We start from the raw sequence: 23,549 nt of genomic DNA, 5'->3' as shown, positions 1-23,549 counted from the left end.
TGTATGAATTCTATGCCTCCATCGGAAAGAATGACACCACCCTATTTGTTAGGGAATGGAAAGACTTGGAAAAAATTATATTAAGCAAGCCAGACTCAAAGAAACATAGGTCCCTTATCTGCAGATGCTAAGTTAATGAAGAAACGCGGGCTCCTCGGAGAGCTTCCACCCTGCCGAGACAATGGAGGCGCTGGAGCTAGTAGCTAACACGGTGGTGGAGGCGGTGATAGCTCCAGGGATCAAGAGCTGCAGACAGTAGTCAGCATCTCTACAGATTCCCTGAGCGTTCACCACCATGGAGTCAAAGGAACCGCGGGGCAGTTCACCCCCAAGGAGCCCCCAACGCCGGAGACCCGCGGCGGGACCGGCGCCGGAAGCGGCCCTGACTCGCCGCCGCCGCGCGGGACAGGCCGGAAGTGGCCGCGGAAGAGGCGGGGCTTCGCGCGTGACGTCACGGGGGCGCCAGAGTCGGCGTGGGGCTTGGTATTCGGAGAGCGGAGCGCGCGCGAGGATGGCGGCCGCGGGCTCGGCTTTGGAACCCTTGGTGGCCGATCTGTACGACGTGCAGGCTTTCAAGTTTGGCAACTTCGTGCTGAAGAGCGGGCTCTCCTCTCCCGTCTACATCGACCTGCGGGGCATCGTGTCCCGCCCGCGTCTTCTCCGTCAGGTACCCGCCGGGCGGGAAGGAGGGACCGCGCGGGGAGGGACGGAGGGGGCGGCGGGGCAGGGCCGGGCCCACCTCCCCGGAGCCCGCCACCCCGCAGGCCCACCCGCTGCGAGCCGGCTCGGGATGCTCAGGGCGCGTGGGGACCTGCGCTGCAGCCGCTTCCCCAGCGCCCGCCTCTGACACGTGTTTTCCAAAGCGCTGGGAAATCCTGCGACCGGGAAGCCCTGGCGGGAGTTCGTGGTATTTGCCCCCCCCCTCCCCACACACACACCCGAAGGTAATCTTGAGGAAGAAAGGAAAAAGTGAGTGAGCGATGCATTTAATAGCTGGTCACTCGTTTAGAAAGGCCAGGCAGGCACCAGTGGCTCCCGCCTGTAATCCTAGCTTCTCAGGTTGACGTCGGGCTGGAAGGTCAACTCAGGCAGGAAAAGTCCTTGAGACACCCTCATCTCCAATTAACTCCCTCCCGCCGCCCACCCCCTGCCACTTGAGCCGTGGCTTAAGTAGTTTAGAGTGCTAGCTTTGAGCAAAATTAAGAGACAGCGCCCAGGCTCCAAGTTTAAGCCCTAGGACCGGCACAAAAAAAGAGGAACGGGGTAGTAGTTTGTATTGTGTTGTATGGCCAGGAACAAGAATGAAGGCCCGGTGGCGGACACAGCCTCGCTGGCAGGTGTTTGGTCCATGTGTGAAGGATGAATCTGGGATGCCTTAGCGGTTTCTCCGGCTTCACTATATAGGAATCACCTGGGAATGAATTTCCTTACACTGCCCAATCAACTTGTGTAGTTCTGAAGAGGCGTGAGCCACAGCTCTACCTGTGGCCAGTTAACTGGAAATAAGACTCTCAGGGACTTTACTGCCTGGGCTGGCTTTAAACCTCAACCCTCAGATCTTAGCCTCTGTAGCATTATGAGTTGTCTTTTTTGTTTGTTGGTCGTGGGGCTTGAACTCTGGGCCTGGGCGCTGTCCCTCAGGTCTTTAGCTCAAGGCGAGCGCTCTACCACTTGAGCTACAGCGCCACTTCCGGTTTTCTGGTGGTTTATTGGAGATAGGAGTCTCACAGTCTTTCCTGCCCGGGCTGGCTTTGAACTGTGATCCTCAGATCCTCAGCCTCCTGAGTAGCTAGGATTACAGGCGTGAGCCACCAGCGCCCGGCAGCATTATGAGTCTTTAAGTCATATGTGGTTAGTGGCTACCATATTAGACCGTATAAATATACAATATTTCCATCATCACAAACAATTCTATCATGAAGACATGTAGCCAAGCATAGTGGAGCAACACCCACAATCTCGGTAAGGCAGAAAGTACAAACCTTGTAAGTTCCCCACAATTAGGGTTTACTGGGCACCTATATGTTTGGTGATTGTAAAAATGATTGAAACATTGATGGAAGTGGGTTTAACTGTTAAGTCCTTACCATCTAGAATCTTGCTATGATAATCCTGCTATAGTGTGTCATCACAGTAGCGAAAGTGCGGGATGTATGGGGCATTTACATTCTCCAAAGCAGTAGAGTTTATGCTAACTTGAGCTTCCTAGTGAAGGAAGATCCCACACATCCATGCCAGGGGACCACGCAGAAGCAGGCAGGCACAGGAGAAAGATTAGTATAAGGTTTATTAGAGGAGCCATATTTCCCCCAAGAGGCTTGTGTGTTACCCCAAATCAGCAGGCTTTTGGTCATGTGTGATGGAACAAGGCTGGCAAGGTCTGGGCAAGGCTGTGGCATCTCCCCGCGTGTATGGACTGTCACACCTCCAGTTGGTTACCTGTAAAATTCTATGTATATTGGTTAAAGATCAGGTTTACACCAGCTTTTGTATACTGTGACAACTTTGTTTTGTTTTCTGGGCATTTCCCATTCACAGGCCACACTGTATCTTGAGTTACTTTGGTCCCTTGATCTTAAAGGGAGTTGATCTGCGCACAGGGGAGAAAACAAAACCTTAGCCTTAGTTTATTAGCCAAGGTCAGAGATACAATATTTAACTCTTAGCATACATGGACATAGGAATGACATAAATCACAGCCAACTTAATTACCAATTTTATTTACTTTGCAAAGGAACCCGTCATTTTTTTTAAACTCCTTTCCAAAGGCCTTTTAAAACTGCCTGTTTTTTTTCTTTAGCTTATGGTCAGGTCACAAAGTTTTAAAGCAATTTAGTTTAAATCACAGCTTTCATTGACAAAGATCTTTTAGTACGAAGAATACTTAACCTTGAAACCATAACCATTTATATTTAGACAAATAGACATGTTTGTGCACAAATTATAGAGCGCACTTAGACTTTAAAATCAGCCGTTTTAAAGTTTTGAAATTTTAGCAGTATTACTTTTCCTAATTATGATGGAACCATGTGGTCCGTTTAAAATACAAAACTTTGCCAACAACAAGAAAATTAGTAAGCAGAAGACAAGACACCATAATGGTGCCACAGGTCAGGTGGTGGGGGAGGGTCACAGAATCAAGTTGAAACAGCAGCTGAATTACCACGATGCCAAGAAGGCACATCCACCACATGCTCAATGCTAGAGAGAAGATTTAACAGAATTTAATACCTTTTTGGTAATGCCCAAATTTGTTGACCTTTTTTTGGGGGGGAGGGGAGTTTAGACTTAAACTCATCCATTTTTTTATCTCAAGGAGTATAAACAATTTTTTGCTGGCTACATTCTTCCAGGGCTTAACCAAGGCATTTAGCATATCCAATACTTGTGAATACCTTTAGTTGGAAGAAGGCAGAAATTACCAGAAGCTAATTTTGGAACAGCAAGAGGCGGAGTTTAAGGGGGGTGGGAGACAGAGAGAGAGACTTTTACCTGCCCAAGTGCTCACAGAAGTGGAGTTTTAAATTTGGGGCAAATTTGACTGATGGGGGCTCAGCAGCTCTCCAAGGCCCACATGGCCTTAATGTAAAGAAATTTAGTGTCCTTCCCATGGTATAGTGACCAAGAGCCAAGTGCTTGCCACCAAGCATCCCCTGTGGTGCTGTTTGGCTTGAAATAGTGGGGGGAGGGGGGAGGAGCTGCCAGTAAGAAATGTCATCACATTTTCTCCACAGGGGCCCTTGGCCATGGTAGGCCCTAGCGCCCAGTTCTGGGCACTTGGCCAAGATTTCGGTTAGATGGCAAGTGGGGGGCTTGGTTAGCCTACGAAGGCCTAGGTGGCCTTACAGACAGAATGACAGAAATCAGAAACCTAGAACTCTGGTACTGGTCACTCACCTGGAGGTAGGACTTAATTAGTGGTGTTGGATGGGCAGGTAGAGAGCTCAGTCAGGAGAAAGTTACCTTGGTGGTCCTCTGACGACTGGAGTGTAGCATCTCAGGATAGGTCCCAGGGCAGCTGGTCGAACCCCCTTCTGAAGTGGAGGGGGGAGCAAATCTACTGGGGAGCCTATCTGTACGGGCCATCAATGAAGGAGGATCAGACACATCCATGCCAGGGGACCACGCAGAGGCAGGGAGGTGCAGGAGAAAGATTATTACAAGGTTTATTAGAAGAGCCATATTACCCCCCAAGAAGGAGCACATGGCCTCCACCACCATCCAGGTAGCAGGAGGGTCTGGGGGACAGGAAGTGAGGTAGATGGGAGTTCAGGTGGGTCTGGGCGGAGCTGTAGGAGGGAACTTCAGGAATGGGGAGGGGGGAGGTCTGGGTGGAGCTGAGGACCAAAGGTGAGCATAATACTAACGCCTAGTAATAGGGAGTATTTGACTATGGTTTTATGTGTGCATTAATTGTAAGGAGAAGCTATTTATGTCACTAAGAAATGCATTTCCAAAATAATGTTCTCATGCTTCCATCAAAATTTATCAATTATTTTAATTCTGTGCTCATGATAATACAAAAGACTTAAGACTTGAAGGCATAATTTTAAATGTAAGTTAACATACATTTCAGTTTATATACATGAAGAGAAGCAGATAAATTTTCAAACAAATTATATTATATTGGAGTAAATGTGAAGTCTTAGTGTCAATGTTGAAGGGGCAGAATGATGCAGGCTCTGGCCTCAGGATTATCTGAAGACTGTGTTTGTGTATATGAAAAGCTCTTGGCATGCCAGGCTAGAGGGGGAACATGTTCTCTCTCCCTATCTCAAAACACATGTCACAGACTCCTGGAAGCTGAGGAAGTAGTTCTTCTGCTTGCTTAAACAGATAAACAGCTAGTCAAGCATTTTCCTGAGATTGGGAAAGTGGTTTGAGCTTGCTCTAAAATAGTTTAGATAATAACATACAAAGACATTGTCTCATAGGTTAAGTAAAAATGTATCTGTTGAAATTCTTTGTGTAAATTTCTCCTAACTAAATCTTGGCAAAGATCATGCTTGCTTGTCTTTAAATACCCACTAACAATAAAGCACAGCATACAGTGGCAATTGCTGTTTGTACTCTACACCCCCTGTATCCTAGTGATTTCGTGACTCTTACCCAGGGACCCCAACGCCTTAGACGTTGACAAGTAAAATTCTGTGGAAATAGTGAAGTTAAAACATCAGGTTGAAAACATGAAAAAAAATTCTAACTTCGTAGTTGTGGGTGGTGGTGGGGAGCATGCATTTGCTGGATTTGCTGGGGATTAAACCCAGAATCTTGCACACTCTTAAGGCAAATGCTTTCCACTATGCTAGACCTAGCCCTGTTCCCCGCCTCCCTCAGTGTAGCTATAGGTCGCAAGTCATTTAACAGCGTTTATTTTCCAAACTGCATCTACTACTATTACTACAGTAAATAAATAGTTTGAGGATAAATTAATATTTTCAGTATGAGAAATAGTTACAAATTAAAAATATTCAGACCTTTAAATATTTAGAAGTACATAAGCAAAAAAACATTTTAGAAGACCTCTAACCTAGCCACTTAGGACGCTGAGTTCTGAGTCCATCTTGAGGATTGTGGTTGGAAGCCAGCTGAGCAGGAAGACACATGAGACTCTTATCTCCAATTAACCACCAAAAAGCCAGAAGTAGTATCTGTGGCTCAAGAGGTAGAGTAACACACACACACACCCCAAAAAGCCAGAAGTAGTATCTGTGGCTCAAGAGGTAGATACACACACCCCAGAAAGCCAGAAGTAGTATCTGTGGCTCAAGAGGTAGATACACACACACCAAAAAGCCAGAAGTAGTATCTGTGGCTCAAGAGGTAGATACACACACACCAAAAAGCCAGAAGTAGTATCTGTGGCTCAAGAGGTAGAGTAACACACACACACACAAAAGCCAGAAGTCGTATCTGTGGCTCAAGAGGTAGAGTAACACACACACATACACACACACACACACACACACACACACACATACACACACACACACACACACACACACCACCCCCCCCCCAAAAAAAAAGCCAGAAGTAGTATCTGTGGCTCAAGAGGTAGAGTAGTACACACACACACAAGGTAGAGTAGTATACACACACACACCCCCCAAAAGGTAGAGTGGTGTACACACACACACCAAAAGACTTCTAGTTTGTGAAGTAGCTATGAATTTATTTTTCAGAAAGTGTAAGGTGGAAGTAGGATTTGGGGCATTAAAATTTTATTTATGTGGAAAGTATATTTCACACAATAGACTCTTCACAAAACTTCTTAGTTGAAGACTTTCTTCAGAAACTTTAGCCAAGTGTTATTAATACTGAAAGTATAACATTACTGAGGGGTAGTAGGAAGTCTGGGGACTGTTTTAATCTTTGGGATCAGTGTCATGACCTTCCCTAGTACCCTTCAAGTCTGTCCTGAGTCATCAGGCTGAGTAGATTCTTTCCTGCATTTATATTGTGTTTTTATACTAGAATTTAATTATGGTAATGTGTCCAAATGATTTTGAATATTTTCCCTTGTGCGTTTATGTCTCAAAAAGGCCAACTGTTTGGCTAATCCATTTGTAACCATATGAATTTATGGATATAAGTACCCTGAAATTTACTAAAAGGCATTTATTTGTTCCTCTTCTCTTCCACCATTAGGTTTGAGATTCATCCTCTACCAAGTTATCTATCTTTTGAGATTCACCCTCTACCAAGTTATCTATCTTTAATGTTGTCACATGATTTCTATGCCATTTAAAAATAATAATAGGAAGTATATATATTCATTTGCTTACAGGTTGCAGATATTTTATTCCAAACTGCCCAGAATGCAGGGATCAGTTTTGACACAGTGTGTGGGGTACCTTACACTGCACTGCCACTGGCTACAGTTATCTGTTCGACCAATCAAATTCCAATGCTCATTAGAAGGAAGGAAACAAAAGATTATGGTAAGAGGATAAGTAGCTCTGCATGGGGGAGAAGGATGGTGGGGAGGGAAAGACTGAGTGAAAATGAGGGAGGGAGTGACACTATTTGAAAAGAAATTACTCAATTCCTGATTTATGTTACTCTAACTCCTCTGGACATCACCTTTATAATAAATAAAAAAAAATTTAAAGTAGCAAAAACTTTTTTTTTTAATTTTATTTTATTTGTGAACATACTGTACAGAGGAGTTACAATTACATGGGCAGGATAATGCGTACATTTCTTACCAAGCATTGCAGCCTCCTCCTTTGTTTACCCTTCACATCCCTTCCCAGCCTCCCCCCTCCCCCCTAATCCCAATCCTTCTCCTTCCCCCCCTTCCCCCCCCACCGACATTGTAAAGCTCGTTTTGGACATGACAACTTGTACTTCTCATTGTTGCAACAGGTAAAGTAGCAAAAACTTTTAACGTGCAACCTGTTAGGAAGTTTTTCCTGTACCATTATTTTCCTGGTATTTGATTATTCTTCCTAAGTCCTTTAAGTTATTGTCACCTGTGGAATTGGTTAATGCCTGATTTAAATCACCTTTCTTTCCATTAGCTAATATTTTTCTTTAGCTGAACTGTTTTATATTGATTAGGCAGTTGAAACATCAACTTGTATATTGATACATTGTCTCTTTAGCAGGATGTCCTAGGAATATATGCTGCATTTTTTTTTTTTTTTTTGGCCAGTCCTAAGGCTTGAATTGGTGTCCTTGACACTGTTCCTGATTTTTTTTTTTCTCTCAAGGCTAATACTCTAGCACTTGAACCACAGCTGTACTGTTGGCTTTGGAGAGATGAGTCTTAGACTTTCCTTCCTGGGCTGGCTTTGATCCACAATCCTCAGATCTTAGCCTCTTAGGTAGCTAGAATGATAGGCTTGAGCAACTGGTACCTAGCAGGTTTCCCAATTCTTTAAGGGGAAGAAAGGAGTTAAAAGAAATTGAAAAGGTCAGAGATGAATCAAGAAATGGATAAAATACCCACATATTTTAAAACAAGATTAGTTAGTAGTGGAAAATCTAAAAGGAGTCTCCAAAGAATTAGTCTATAAAAGTTTACAGCCTGAGCTATTGACAGTTTGTAGATTATATGAAAATAATGGGATTTGAAGATAAAGTAGTATATTTAATCACAAAAAATTGAAGTGGGTCTAAAAAGGTTGCAAAATATTTTCCTTCTGAATTTATTTTCAAAAAGCAAATTGTGGCTGGGTGCTGGTGGCTCACGCCTGTAATCCTGGCTACTCAGGAGGCTGAGATCTGAGCATCACAGTTCAAAGCCAGCCTGGGCAGTCAAGTCTGTGAAACTCTTATCTCCAATAAACCTTACCAGAAAACCTAGAAGTGGCACTGTGGCTCAGGTAGTAGAGCACTTGCCTTGAGCTGAAGAGCTGACAACAACAACAAAAAAGCAAATTGTGCAGCTGTTTTAGTGATGAACTTGAAGTAGAGCAATTAAAAGGAATAATTAAAGGAATTTAGTTGATAGTTTTATTTCATAACTGCTTAACCTAGGATATTGCACTTTATGAAATTCCATATTTGAGCTTACAGACACATTGATATTTACATTGCAAAATAAATCGCTAGATTTGCTATAAATATTTCATATATAATGGCAGTTTGGAGAAACAGAGACACTGAACAAAAACAGTTATGGTGGCACATTGAAGAGTGATCAGAAAACAAAATAGCTCCAAAGTGGACAGTTAGAATATAAGATTTAGAGCATCTCATTCTTCATAACTACACTAAATGTATTCTGCAGTATCTGTCTTAAATTGGCTGAAATGTGTGTGTAAATTGTAATTAGATTTTTTTTCTCTATTCTAGGTACTAAGCGTCTTGTAGAAGGAACAATTAATCCAGGAGAAACCTGTTTAATTATTGAAGACGTTGTCACCAGTGGATCTAGTGTTTTGGAAACCGTTGAGGTTCTTCAGAAGGAGGGCCTGAAGGTCACTGATGCCATCGTACTGTTGGACAGAGAGCAGGGGGGCAAGGACAAGTTGGAGGCACATGGGATCCGTCTCCACTCAGTGTGTACACTCTCCAAAATGCTGGAGATTCTTGAACAGAAAAAAAAAATTGATTCTGAGATGGTTGGGAGAGTGAAGAGATTCATTCAGGAGAACGTTTTCTTGGCAGCTAACCATAATGGCTTTCTCACTTCTGTAAAGGAAGCACCCAATGAACTAAGCTTTGGTGCACGTGCAGAACTGCCCCGGATCCATCCTGTTGCCTCAAAGCTTCTGCAGCTTATGCAAAAGAAAGAGACCAATCTGTGTCTGTCTGCTGATGTCTCAGAGGCCACTGAGCTATTGCAGTTAGCAGATAGCTTAGGACCCAGCATCTGCATGCTCAAAACTCATGTAGATATTTTGGATGATTTTAATCTGGATGTGATGAAGGAGTTGACAGCTCTGGCAAAACGTCATGAGTTCTTAATATTTGAAGACCGGAAATTTGCAGATATAGGGAACACAGTAAAAAAACAATATGAAGGTAAGAGTATTTTTGAGAAATCTCCAAGAATCAGATTCAGCCTAAACTGGCGAAAAGGAAAAAAGTTGATGTATTGGCAAACATAACTGCAAGTACAGCCATAGAGCAGACTGTCAAGTGTGGTTGGATCCAGAAGCTCAAGTGATGTCTTCTGAAACTGTTCTCTCCCCCTTTCTCAGCTCTTCTTTCTTCTGTTGACTTCTTACCTCAGGTAGGCAAACCCCACAGTGCTTCACTGTGTAGAATCCCTTCATTAGCTCACCTGGGGATGTATCTGTTCCTGCAGACATCTTTGAGGTAAATTTTTCTTAAAGTAACATGTATTTTCCCAAGCTATTTCTTTCTGATAGAAATGTCTACATGACTAGCACAACTTATTTTTTGAGGTTTGCATGTCTTCCTCCTGCTCCCTCCCCCCAACCTTTTTTTTGGTGTGTGTGTGTTAGTTCTGGAACTTTTAAGTTCTTTGGGGTTTTTGCTCAAGACTGGTGCTCTACCACATGAACCTCACTTCCACTTGTGGCTTTTTGCTGGTTCTGACTTTCCTGCCAAGGCTAGCTTTGAACATTGGCCCTCAGATCTCAGCCTTCTGTGTAGATAGGATTACAGGTATGAACCATCAGCATCCATACTTGCATGTTGTTTTGTTTGTTTTAATCATTACTGCCCGTCGCTGGTGGCACTACCTGGTGCTGGTGGCTCACACCTGTAGTCCTAGCTACTTAGAAGGCTGAGATTTGGATTGCAGTTTGAAGCCAGTCCTGGCAGGAAAATCTGTGAGACTTTCATCTCCAATTGAGCCACAGCACCGCTTTGTGTTCTTGGGTAGCTAAGTGGTAGAGTGCTGACCATGAGCATAAAAGCTCAGGGACAGTGTCCAGGTCCTCAGTTTCAGCCCCAGGACCGGGGAGGTGGAAGGGTGTGTGTGTGTGTGTGGAATCATTGCCACTAGTTTTTAAAATGTGTAGAGTTCCTCATTTGAAATCAGAATAGTTAAGAAGAGCCTATTAATTAACATTGAGAAGTTGTTGGGAGATCCTTGCTGAGTGGAAATTGGTCATCTTCAAGAGGAGATTCGGGATGTTGTTGTCTTTGAGCTCAGTTAATGCCTGTCTTCATTGGATTCTGTCTCTAATTGCATGAGCTTTAGCGATGGGGTTCCAAGCTTCAGTCTGTGAAAATAAGTTAGACTTATCACTAGGCCTGACAAAGTTACAGAGCTCCTAAGAATTTCTTCGCATTGTTCTCTCACCTTGATACCAGGTAGATAATCACTGAAGACTTTGAAATATTTGACTTCATTAACATGTTGGCAAAACCAAAGAAGTTTTTGTTTGAGAGTTGGCAAGTATCTTTCTCCTCCCTTCTTAGGTGGTGTCTTTAAAATAGCTTCCTGGGCAGACCTGGTAAATGCTCACGTGGTTCCAGGTGCAGGGGTTGTGAAAGGCCTGCAGGAAGTTGGCCTGCCTTTGCAACGCGGGTGCCTGCTCATTGCGGAAATGAGCTCTGCTGGCTCCCTGGCCACTGGCAACTACACTAAAGCAGCGGTGAGTGACAAGGACTGGTGGGAGAGATGAGGGCTGTTTTGCTGCATGCTTCAGGGCAAGAAAATGTCTTCATCTGGGGTCTGTGGGAAGCCCTGTCTCACCCTGCAAATAGCTGCTGTTAACTGAGATAGTAAGCTAACAAAAATTGGATACAGTTTCTTGGTACTTAGTAAAGTTTTATATCTCCTACTGGACACTTCAGGAATTTGAATTACACTCTGGGAGAAACACGAAGACACAGTTAAATAAGGGTCTGTTGTTTTGAGGGGGGTGAGGGACGAGGGGGATGGGAAGGGATGGGAAGGTGAAACAAAGAAGGAGGCAACCATGCTTGATAAGAAATGTACTCATTCCCTTGATCATGTAATTGTGACCCCTCTGTATGGTATTTTCACATTTTTTTTTAAAAGGGTCTGTCTTTAGTTGCATGTGTCTATTTGTCCATGTCATGGGGCTTGAACTCAGGGCCTGGGTGTTGCTCCTGAGCTCTTTTCCCCAATGCTAGCACTCTGCCATTTTGAACCACAGCTCTACTTCCAGTTTTCTGGTGGTTGATTGGTGATAAGAGTCTCACAGCCTTTCCTACCTGGTTGGCTTCCAACCGCAATCCTCAGATCCTCAGCATCCCAACTAACTAGGATTACAGGTGTGAGCGAGCCACCAGTACCCAAGCTAGCTGTCTTGCTTATACTTGCCGTTTTCTTCTCACCTGGAGTTGAAAAGAGCTTCCAGATGTGCAGATTGAGTGTCCTGAGTCCCACAGTGCCAGTTTCATGACAGCAGTCCCCATTAAGTGGCTTCTTTTTACTTTGGCTCTAATAGTGATTGGTATTGGGTGGGAAAAGCTAAGGGGTCAAGCCACATTGTTTTCTCTAGTATTAAAAAAGTTCTTCCAGTACATATGTGTTGGTGTCTACCCTGAACCTCACCCTGAGCCAGGCACATCAAATTTTCTCCTTGAAAAGTGCCTCTTCTGCTGGGCACCAGGGTTTCATGCCTGCGTTCCTAGCTACTCAGGAGGCTAAGATCTGAGGATCTTGGTTTGAAGCCAGCCTGGGCAGAATAGTCTGTGAGACTTCACTAAAGCACTTAAAAAAAAGCCAGAAGCAGAGCTGTGGCTCAAGTGCTAGCCTTGAGCAAAAGAAGTTCAGGGATAGTGCCCAGGCCCTGATTTCAAGCCAGGACCAGCACACACACAAAGTGCCTTTTCACACTTTCCTGGTATAATTCATAAAGGCTATGTGAGACTCTTAAGAACTTGCATGGCCATAGGGTTAGGTTTAGCTCCTCCCCTAAGTTCTCCCTAATACCTGATTTTGCCCCTTACAAGCAGAGGGGCTAAGAAGTCATTGCTAATATTAATATTTTGGGCATGTAAGTCTGACTCCAGGACAGGGATTGACTTGTTACTGGTAATATGTGGTGGTCAGAGTAGAATAGTGTCAGGAAAGAACCAGAGCAGAAAGTCAGGCAGACTTGCTGTGTATGTGAAACAATAGTGTAAAAAATAGATGGTTCATAGCAGGGGTTGAAGAAGAGGGAAAATGGCAGAGATGAAAGATTTCCTTAGCTCTTGATATTTGAGAATGGATAATTACAGATAAATACAAATATAAATACAGATAAATACTTGACTTTAGATGCAGAAGTACAGGGATTTTGATGAGCTACATGGGGGAAGAGGTCATCTTATGCACTAATGAGGTCATCTTATGCATTAATGAAGCACAGTTGTTTGGTCATTCATATATAAGATAACCAGTTTTAGGTAGTGAATTTATGTTGAGTCTGCTTAATCAGGATAATTTCTTTAAAGTATTAACTGTTTTCTTATAATATGGCATATTTTCTATAGGTTGGAATGGCTGAAGAGCACTGTGAATTTGTGGTGGGTTTTATTTCTGGTTCTCGAGTAAGTATGAAACCAGAATTTCTTCATTTGACCCCAGGAGTTCAGTTACAAGCAGGAGGTAAGTCTGTTTTCAAACTGTTTTCTTTACTCATATCATAAAGACTAAAAATAAAACTGACTAAAAATAAAACTGTTAAAGTTGCTATAGAAAGCCATTCTTGGTCTAGAACAATTGTGATTGAGTCTTTTAGCCCAGTGATACTGGTCTGTATTTGCAAAACAGCTTGTAATCTAATTTTAGGATTAAAATTTAGAAAGTCCTTGAAATAGGCCACAACCTTATACTTGAGGTTAATGTTTTCTGGTTGGTATTCTGAATATGCTGCTAAAAGAAGGTATTGTGTGCTCCAGAGTTTAGAAACTTCTAGAGGAGCTAACAAAATAAAACTTTTGTTTCTTTGTGCAAATATATACCATGAATCTCCAACATGGAGCACTTCCGTTCTGCTGTAATTCCCAAATCAATTGGAATGTGAAACATTATGCAGTCTGAGAAATGTAGTGTGGTGATAAAAAAAAAAAAATTCCATTTTTTATTCAGCCAGGGAGTAAGATAGATTATAGAGGTATGTTTAAGTATTCTGTAGGACTCTGATAATCAACTTGCTTTCAATGAATGAGGGAGAAATGACTTAAAACATGGCAAGAAAGGTCCCCATCACAGTTACTGGTATGGACAGAGCCCGCTTTCCATTTCTTTCCCTTGTAGACTTAGGTTGGTCTGGAGTAGTAATTTGATCATTAGGGTTCTCATTTAATGACTGTAAACTGAAAACTGTTTATCACCCCTCAGTGTAATTGGTTAGGTGGTCAGCTCTGATTGTTTTTATCATTGCAAAATTCAAAAGATATTTCAGAGGAAGTAGATAGATTTACCCTCGTGGTTACCTCATCCGCCAAGGGAGGCACTGGCTCTACTTATCCATGGCACGGAGAGAGTTTTATAGCCAGTGTTTTCCAGTTACAATTGGCCATATGTTCAAACAGTCCCTTGTGCCTATTGTTTACAAACAGGGACATTTTGCTTTTCTGTACATGTGGAGTGTGTCTTGAATACTCCTGTAGACTACTAGCAGATCTGAGTAGAGGAGTGCTCTGAGGAACAACTCAGGTGTTGAAGGAGTAGACAGGGCACTATGCTGAACAGATGGAAGGATTAGTGTTGGAGACTAAGAAGGTTGATATGTAACCACATTTTTTTAACTGGGAAGAACAGGCTAGTGAGAGTGAATCAATCAAAAACAGTAAGGTCATTGGATGCTTCCTGTGCCCTTTCCCATCACAGAGCAGGCCTCAGCGGAATGACTGGTCTACGTAAGGCTTCATAAGTGTTTGCATTGGTTTGCAAAAACTGGACACTTATTTAAGATCCACATTTGTGCCAAATATTCTGAATCAGATTTGGGTTCTTGGCCTATCCACTTGGCAATCTGTAACTTTAAACAGAAAGTAGATACAATACCATTGGGAGGCTGTTTCGGGGTACCTTGTCCCCACAGTTCTTTAACTAGCTAGTACAGTTATGAAGCTTTAATTATCTTTCTTAAAAAGTGTCCATGAAGGATTAAGGTGTAAATATTCTGAGGCATCTCAGAAAGGGTCATATTAAATGGTAGTTATCAGGTTAGATGCCTTCAAGGAAGATGTTACTGAATCTTTTCTTGGAAACAGTAGATTAACCATATTTAACAAAACTATAAATGTTCTAGAATTACCTACATTGAAAAGGAGTAGGTTAGGATCCTTCTTTAGGCAGATCCAGGGAATCTCAACACCTGGAACTAGAAAGCAGGAACATTTTTCAGATATTGTATTATGGGTTTTTTTTTCAGATATTGTATTATGGGTTTTTTTTGCTTTGTTTTTGTCTACAGGGGATCATCTTGGCCAACAGTATAATAGTCCACAAGAAGTTATTGGTAAACGAGGTTCTGATGTCATCATTGTAGGACGGGGAATACTTTCAGCTGCTAATCGCATGGAAGCAGCTGAGATGTACCGGAAGGCTGCCTGGGAAGCTTATTTGAATAGACTTGAGGATTGAGTGCATCGGCTACATTCATAAAAATGCACTGAAACTTAGTGGCTTCCTAAAAATTGCTGTCTTGAAGTGATTGGCCTTTCCTGCTGCGTGGAAGGGACTTGAATTAAATCATGAACCAGAAAATATTGACAATAGCTTGTAATCATCGCATTGAAACTATATAACAAGATCATTTTAAAGCCTGCTTTTACTGAGACTGTTTTGTTATTAGGCAACCAGAACAAGACCATTTTAGAAATAGAGGGTAAAACCAGTAGAGCATGTGTTCTTCATTTTAATATGTTGCCCAAATAATGTCTGTTAACTTACCTTAAAGGTGACGGTGTAGGTATTCAAATAGTGCTGGATCCAAGAACCACTCTTTCTTACCCGAGTGCAGGTGAGGAGAATTACTGTCACTGAGCTTCTGGTTCACTTCTCAGCAGCAGGAGTCCTTCACAGCTCTCTCTTGCCTTGTTGAATAAGTTAGTTGCTTTCCCTTAAGCTATCAGCCGCAGGTTCCACCTGGGGATTGGCTTGAGGATCCTACCTAATTATCCCAGCTGTCATTATAGTGGGAAGCCAGCCTTCACTAGTGTCCAGTTTGGATGGGAGTTTGAATAAAGTCAACAAATGTATTTGCAAAGTAGGCAGCTCCCAGAACCAGCTTGCTGTAGTTACAAGCTTCCATTCAGCTGCTCATATTCTCCTGGCTGACTGCTTGCAGTGCTTCCTGCAACCACCCAGTTAAATCTGTGTTTATTAGGCCCGGTTCAAATCCATGGCCTCCCACAAATTTTAACATTTCCCCCTTTTGTTCAGGCTGTCACTTAGTGTCACTGGTCCTGGGACTCAGGTCTCCACACATGACCCACACTTCAAGTTCTTTTTCCATCCAAAGAGGTGATTTCGTACTCAGCAGGTAGCTGCACATTAGAAGACCTGAGGACCCAGTATACTGGAGAGACTTAAGCACCAGGGGTTACAAGCAAGGTCCAGCCAGTTAAGTCCACCACATTCAGGGATCTATACAAGTATTGGTAACTGTAGACTTTTCCCTGTTAAGTCATTTTTAGCAACCCATTACATCAGTATTTTCCCATCATTCATCTCAGTATGCTTACTCTCTGATGAGTAATGGAGTTACATGACTTCAAAAATGGAAGCTTTTTTTTTTTTTTTTTTTTTTTTTGCCAGTCCTGGAGCCTGAACTCAGGGTTTAGGCACTATCCTTGAGCTTCTTTTTTTTTTTTTTTTTTTTTTTTTTTTTTTTTTTTTTTTGGTCGGTCGTGGGGCTTGAACTCTGGGCCTGGGCGTTGTCCCTCAGCTCTTCAGCTCAAGGCGAGCGCTCTACCACTTGAGCTACAGCGCCACTTCCGGTTTTCTGGTGGTTTATTGGAGATAGGAGTCTCACGGTCTCCTGCCCGGGCTGGCTTTGAACCACCATCCTCAGATATCCTTGAGCTTCTTTTTGTTCAAGGCTAGCACTACAACTTGAGCCACAGCACCACTCCCAGCCTTTTCTGTTTATGTGGTACTGAGGACTCAAACCCAGGGCTTCATTCATGCTAGGTAAGCACTCTACCACTAAACCACATTCCCATCCCCCAAATGGAAGCCTTTAAAAGCTAGGAAAAGCTGGGTGCTGGTAACTCACACCTGTTAACCTAGCTTCTCAGAAGGCTGAGATCTGAGGATCACCGTTCAAAGCCAACCCAGGCAGGAACAGCTGTAAGCTCATCTCCAATTAACCACCAGAAAACCAGAAGTGGCACTATGGCTCAAGTGGTAGGGTGCCCTGGCCCAGAATTCAAGCCCCATGGCCAACAAAGAAAAAAAGCCAGGAAAGACCATGTCATAGTACCCGGGACCAAATCAAGGAGTAAGAACAAGTGCCAGAAGTGACTGGTTACAGCATAATTCCATCAAATCAAAGGGGGTGGCATAACCAAGGGAAACTTGAAGGTTAGGGTCTCATCATGGTGCACAGTCTTGTTCTTATAAATCTAGAAAACACTGGTCAGCTCTCTTTACTCTAACAAGTGTATAGCTCCAGGTGCTGGAGGGAAGACCCAAGACTACTAATCGCAGTGCCCTTAAAAGCAGTTTGATCTCAAGTCTACAAGACTCCATTTCAGGTTGTCAGTGTGGAATGGCTGGCTTCTACTGGAGACACAGATTACCTGGTGAAAATAATTCCTTGAAGCAATATGACACCTCAGCATTATTCCTATTAGTTTTGGAGCACTAGAGACAGGTTCTGTTGAGGAAATAGACCTCCATTTATTTAACTACAGAACCTTTTACCACTGCAATCTGATTGACTGCCAATTCATTTCAAAACACTGCTATTATAAGCTAAAAAGAAGAAAACCTTGTTTTAACATAGGGAACCAAGTCCTAATTTTGCTTAGGTGTAACTAGGAATTTCACATGAGTTACTGTACTTCTAGTACTAATTATACATTAGAAATTGTTTAAAACTCTAGTAACCTAGCCTGGCGCCAGTGGCTCACACCTGTAATCCTAGCTACTTGGGGTTGAGATCTGAGGATAAAGGTTTGAAGCCAGACTGGGAAGGAAAGCTCATGAGATTTTTATCTTCACTTAACCCTCAAAAAGCCGCAAGTGGGCCTGTGGCTCAAGTGGTAGAGCACTAGCCAGAAAAAAACAAATCCCATACCACTACAAAAACAAATGTTAACAGTTAACCTAAGGGGTCATTTCAATCATCCACACGAATGGTGCCTTTATGGACATGGCTCATTTTCTGTATTTTCATATCAGTTCCTCAGGAAAATTACCTTCTTCTGGCCAAACACAGTACATGGGGGATGGTCAAAGTACTGCAATCTGGCAGCATTCATACTCAAGCTTTCCAATTAGTCATGGCCACATTTTCTCAGTACAATTAGAAAACAGCTGCTTCCTCTTCAGAATTTCTTAAACTTCTTCAACAAAATTGGGAACTCCATTAGTCATAATCCCGCCTGTCTTCAGACTCTCCAATATATAATAAAATCATAATCATTTAAAAAAACAAGTTCCAGTATTAAACCTCAAAAATGATCCAGCAAGGCACAAGTGGTGGCACATATTTATAATCCTGGCTTCTTACAAGGCAGAGATAAGATGGAGAAAGTTCATAAGACCATCCAAATACAAGCTAACATGGCTAGGTGGTATGGCTTAAGTGGTCCAACACTTCCCTAGAGAAGCCCTGGGTTTAATCTCTTATTACTGACTGGATGGGAGGAGAATGGAAGAGACCCATGCATTCATTGTGTCCACCACTTAATACAACATACACTATAAGAGTTTTCCCAAAGGATAACAAGCTCCTGTATACATTACAAATATATCTACCTTTTACTTAGTCAAAAATCATGTTTAAATCAGATACCAGTGGTTCATGCCTATAATCTGAGTTACTAAGGAGGCAGAGATCTGAGGAATACAGTATGAAGCCAGGAAAAATGCATGAGACTTACTACCTCCAATTAGCCACCAAAAAAGCCAGAGGTAGAGCTGTGCTTCAAGTGGTAGAGCAATGGATTCAAGCAAAAGAACTCAGGGACAGAGCCCAGGCATCCCAAGATGCATTGCTTCAGTGTAGTGAAGGTACCTGAGAAGCAGCCAAACAGGAGGCTGAGTTGCCGACCACTTCCTGGAACACAGTGCCTCTGAGGGATTTAGCCACCCCAGTTTTCTGAGCCAGCTCTCAGTACAGAAGAGATCTCTCACACTCAGACCTGTGACCACCATCCTCTGTTCTTCCAAAGGTCCAACCAGCTTTAACAGTCCACTCAGGCTGTCTTCACCCCTAACCACTGACTCATTTCACACAGGCAGCAGAGGAGAGGACTTTTTGCTCCCATTGCCCTACAGCCCTAAGTAGACACAGCAGTCAGATCTCAGGCCTGCTAGGACAAAGAGAAGTGTAAAGTTGGAGACCTAGGTAAGACAAAATACCTGTTACCCACAGTAAGTGTGTTTCTTCATGGGAAATGCTCCTAGTGGCTTGTCCCTGTGCCAGGTGCAGAGAGGCCTCTCCTACCACGCTTTCCCCACAGGTGGAGCTGCCTCCACAGATACTACACTTCAGTGAAGACCTCCCCCAGCAGCCTGTGCGCCTTCACTGGGGCCAGTGACCACTGAGAACCCTGGGCCAATACCTTTGTGCTACTGGGACTCCTGTACCCCTGTCCTTCCTACAGAAGCGTGGACTTTGCTTCTCCAGAATGTGGCCCTGTGCTGGTTATTGTGGCTCACCTAAGTGCCCCAGGATATCAGAGCAGGTCAGAGAATCACCAGCCTCCTCCCCTCCTCCTGTGTTGTGCAGAGGTAGGTTCTGTCCTGACCATCAGGACATCCTGGGCAGAGGTGTAAGTTAAGTGGTAAAGCACCAACCTTGAGTGAAAAAGCCAATCAAGAGCACAAGACCCCAGGTTCAGGCCCCAGTACTCTCTCTTGCCTTTGATACTTATAATCTGGCTTTGTCTGAATTAAATGATTTTTTTTTTTTGTCTCTGCAATCCATTTTTCCCTTCAACCCTTCCTTCCCTTTTGTGTCTCAGGAAGGGGAGGTCACAGTAGAAATACAAAGAGAAACAAAGTAATGAGAATATGCTTTGCCATTTAAAGTTCAAGATGTTGGCACAGTGCTGGTGTGGAACATCTGCATGGCTTCTGCCCAGCCTATGAAGCAGGACAGGGGCATGAATCTTCTGTGCTGGAGAGGGTCAGAGGCAGACAAGCCTAAGACTCCAACCCTGCTACTGAGATGTGAGGACTGAAGTTCAAAGCCAGCTCAAACAGCTCCTATGTCCATGAGATACTTATCACCAGTTAACCACCAAAAAAGCTGGAACTGGAGGTGTAGTCCAATGGGTAGAGTTCCAGTCTTGAGCAAAAAAAAGCTAAGAGACAGCACCCAGGCCCTGAGTTCAAGGCCCAGTACTAACACAAAAATGAAACTAGTAGGTTTTAGTTTCTTCTGGCAGCCGTAACAACATGCCGTGGACTGGAGGCTGAAACCATAGGTTGCTCTTACTGTTCTGGAGGCCGTGTTTCCTGAGGCCTCTCTTTCTAGGCTGTAGCTAGCTGCCTCTCTGCTGTGTCCTCACAGGTCCTCTCCTCTGCAGCCCCACATTTCTTCCTCTGTTTATAAAGGGCACCAGTCATGTCGCATTAGGGCCCCGTCCGATGGCCCTATTTAAACCTTAAATCATTCTCTAAAGACCTCATTTCGGAACACCAGCGTTAGTGGGCAGACCTTCAATGTGTGTATTTGGAGGAGATGAGATTCCAACCATGTAACAGCTGAATATTCAAGGGTGCCCTCAGAAGCAAGTGGGAGCCACTCGGACTGGAAGTCCTCCAAAAAGGAGGCAGCTACTCAGTGGTTTGGAGAAACTAATCTCCAATTAACCAGCAAAAAGCATTCTGGCGTTTTTGGAGGTGTGGCTCGGGCAGTAGTGTCAGCCATGTGAAAAAGCTGAGTGGGAGCATAGGGCCCTGAGCTCAAAGCCGCAGTACCAGCAAGGTTTCATAGCAATCGCCTCTAAATTCAGCAAATTACAGAAGTACATTTCTTCCCTTCAACAGGAAGAGGTGCTACTGGCTATTACCATTTGATGAAGTACTAACCAACCAAGCAGCGACACTTCTCCTATTTGTTCATTTTTTCCTTCCTCCCTTTCTTTTTCTTTCTCTTTCCTTCCTTTCTTCCTTTTGCTTTTCTTTTTTCTTTTTTGTGCTGGTGCTGGGTTTGAACACAAGAGTCTAGGCCATGATCCTGAGCTTTAGTTTTTTGGTTTTTGTTTTTTTTTTTCTGTCAGTCATGGGGCTTGAACTCGGCCTGAGCACTGTCCCTCAGCTCTTCAGCTCAAAGCAAGTGCTCTACCACTTGAGCCACAGCGCCACTTCCGGTTTTCTAGTGGTTTATTGGAGATAGGAGTCTCACGGTCTTTCCTGCCTGAGCTGGCTTTGAAGCTCGATCCTCAGATCTCAGCCTCCTGAGTAGCTAGGACTACAGGCTGAGCCACCGGCGCCTTGCTCTGAGCTTTAGCTTTTTTGTCCTTTCCCTTTCCTTCCTCCCCTCCCCTCCTTCCCTCCCTCCCTCCCTCCCTGCCTGCCTCCCTCCCTCCCTTCCTTCCTTCCTCCCTTCCATGTTGGTGCTGGGTTTGGGGATTGAGCCCAAGGAGCCTGACCCTGAGCTTTTTTACTCAAGGCTAGTGTTCTACCACTTGAGCCACAGCTCCACTTCTAGCTTTTTGGCAGTTAGTTGGAGATGAGAGTCTCACAGGCTTTCCTGCCTACGGTGGGGGTTTGACTTGTGATCTTTAAATCTCAGCCTCATGAGTTGCAAGGATTACAGGTGTGAACCACCAGCACCCGGCTCCTTTTCTAAAAGGTGCCAAGTATAATCACACCTGAGCGGAAATTACATGTCAGTGCATGGAATAAGACTAAGAAGATATACACAAAAAGACTGTGTTAGCTCTCCACTGCTGTGCTAACTACCTGAATGAGGGCATGTTGATCTTGCTCATGTTTGTGGAGGTTCTACATCATGAGTGGTTGGCTCCATTGCTTTTGTACCTATGGCAAGGCAGCACAGTATGGCAGGATGCTTGTGGCTAAACAAAGCCACTCATTTGATGCCTGGGAATGAAGGAGATTTTAAGCAAATGGCCCTTGCTCCATGCTCCACTGGCCAGGGCACATCCCCAGGGACTGGATGGAGGGCCTACCACTAGGCCCTGCCTCAAAGCTTCTACCACCTTCCTCGGGAAGACCCTTCAGAGCCAAGCTATCAGACTTTCTGCTTTTATTTCCCATCTTTCAATTCAGAATTATGTAACTAGGAAAAGAAAAAAAGGAAGTTGCTGGGCACTGGTGGCTCATGCCTGTCCTGAGGACAGCCTTGTGTAGTCAGCCCAGGCAGGAAAATCCATGAGACTCTTATCTTCAGTTAACTAGAAAAAAAGCCAGAATGGAGATATGGCTTAAGTGGGAAAGTGTCGGTTTTGAATAAAAATGCTAAAGGACAATGCCCAGACCCTGAGTTCAAGCCTCTATACTATTTCACGTGTGCATGCATGCAGGTGTGCACACACACGCTTGCACACACACACACACACATACAGTCATTTAAATCAATAAAATATGAAGTACATTAAGAAATCTGAATTGAGAACCAGAGCCACATAAACTGATATGATGGTTTCAGCCTGTAATCGCAGCTCTTGGAAGGCTCAGGCAAGAGGATCATAAATCTAAGGTCAGCCTGGATTACATAAAAAAGCCTGGTCTCAAGAACACTTATACATAGGTTACAAAGGTAAAGTTCTCTCCTCTCTACAACAAATAAACACATACCTTTTAAACTTTCCAGTTACAAGCTGGAGGAGATTGTTTTCTCTGTTGTGTTTCCTTCCGTGTTTCCTTCCTTCCTTCCTTCCTTTCTTGGTCCGATCCTGGAGTCTGAACTCTGGGCCTGGGTGCTGTCCCTCAGCTCTTCAGCTCAAGGCTAGCGTTCTACCACTTGAGCCACAGCACCACTTCCGCCTTTTTTCTTTTTGCTTATGTGGTGCTGAGGAATCGAACCCAGGGCCTCAGGCATGCAAGGCAAGTGCTCTACCACTGAGCCACCTTCCCAGCCCCCTCTGTTGTTGTTTCTTATAGAGCCACAGGAACAGGGCAGACCCCTCTGCATTAGAAATCTTTCTTTACCTAGGCATGGTGACTATGCCCAGATAATCCCACCATGCCTATAATCCACCTACTGGAGAGGCTAAAGTCAGGAGGCTTGTTGTTCAAGGACAACCTGTATAAAAAGTTAATGGGACCCCATTTCAACCAATAAAAATCTTGCGAATATATTTGTAACCCCCAGCCATGTGAAAAGCACAAATAGCAGGACTGCAATCCAGGCCATTCTAAACATATCACAAAATCTTATTCTATAAATAACAAAAATACCCAAGGCCAGTGGCTCATGCCTATAATCCTAGCTACTCAGGAGGCTGAAGTCTGAGGACTGTGGTTCGAAACCAACATGGGCAGGAAAGCCAGTGAGACTCTATCTCCACGTACATGCATGTGCATGCATACACACACAACACACAAATAAATCTGGGAGTGGCACTGTGGCTCAAGTGGTAGAGCTCTAGCCTTGAACAACAAAGCTTAAGGACAGTGCCTAGGCCCAGAGTTCAAGACCCAGGATCAGCCAAAAAATAAAAAACTTTAAAAGAATAGCTATAGTTCAAATGGAGTGCAAGGCCCTGAGTTCAAACCCAAATAGCCAAGAAAGAAAAGCAATTTCCCTATCTGTAGTACATCTCTCTGCAGCTGGGCACTCACAGGAAAGGCAGTACCAGCCCTTGACTGACAAGAGCTGTTTCCAAAGCTCCATTTGATAAGATATTTTAAAATTATAAAATGACAAACCTGAGTCTGAGTTGTAAGATGAGGCAGCTGGAATAATTGGATGGCCTTTGTTGTCACTCCTGCTCACTTGGTAAAATCTCAGATGTCAGGTCTCCAGGCTGCTTGTTCCCATGGCTTCCAGCAGGGGGCAGCAGGA

At 43.8% G+C, this 23,549-nt stretch overlaps 1 protein-coding gene across 1 annotated transcript; it reads left to right on the top strand.

Moving 5' to 3' along the window:
* Positions 1-472: 472 nt before the first annotated feature.
* Umps (uridine monophosphate synthetase) lies at positions 473-15,161 on the top strand. Its single transcript, XM_070030017.1, has 6 exons — positions 473-667; positions 6,788-6,941; positions 8,803-9,474; positions 10,846-11,021; positions 12,877-12,991; positions 14,808-15,161. The coding sequence occupies exons 1-6, from the start codon at positions 512-514 to the stop codon at positions 14,975-14,977; spliced, it is 1,443 nt and encodes a 480-aa protein (XP_069886118.1). The 5' UTR covers positions 473-511; the 3' UTR covers positions 14,978-15,161.
* Positions 15,162-23,549: the final 8,388 nt, after the last annotated feature.

Source organism: Dipodomys merriami, unplaced genomic scaffold (genome assembly GCF_024711535.1).
Source record: "Dipodomys merriami isolate MVZ:Mamm:240054 unplaced genomic scaffold, mDipMer1.0.p SCAF_2, whole genome shotgun sequence".
Classification (NCBI taxonomy): domain Eukaryota; kingdom Metazoa; phylum Chordata; class Mammalia; order Rodentia; family Heteromyidae; genus Dipodomys; species Dipodomys merriami.
This window is presented reverse-complemented; position numbering and strand designations above follow the sequence as displayed.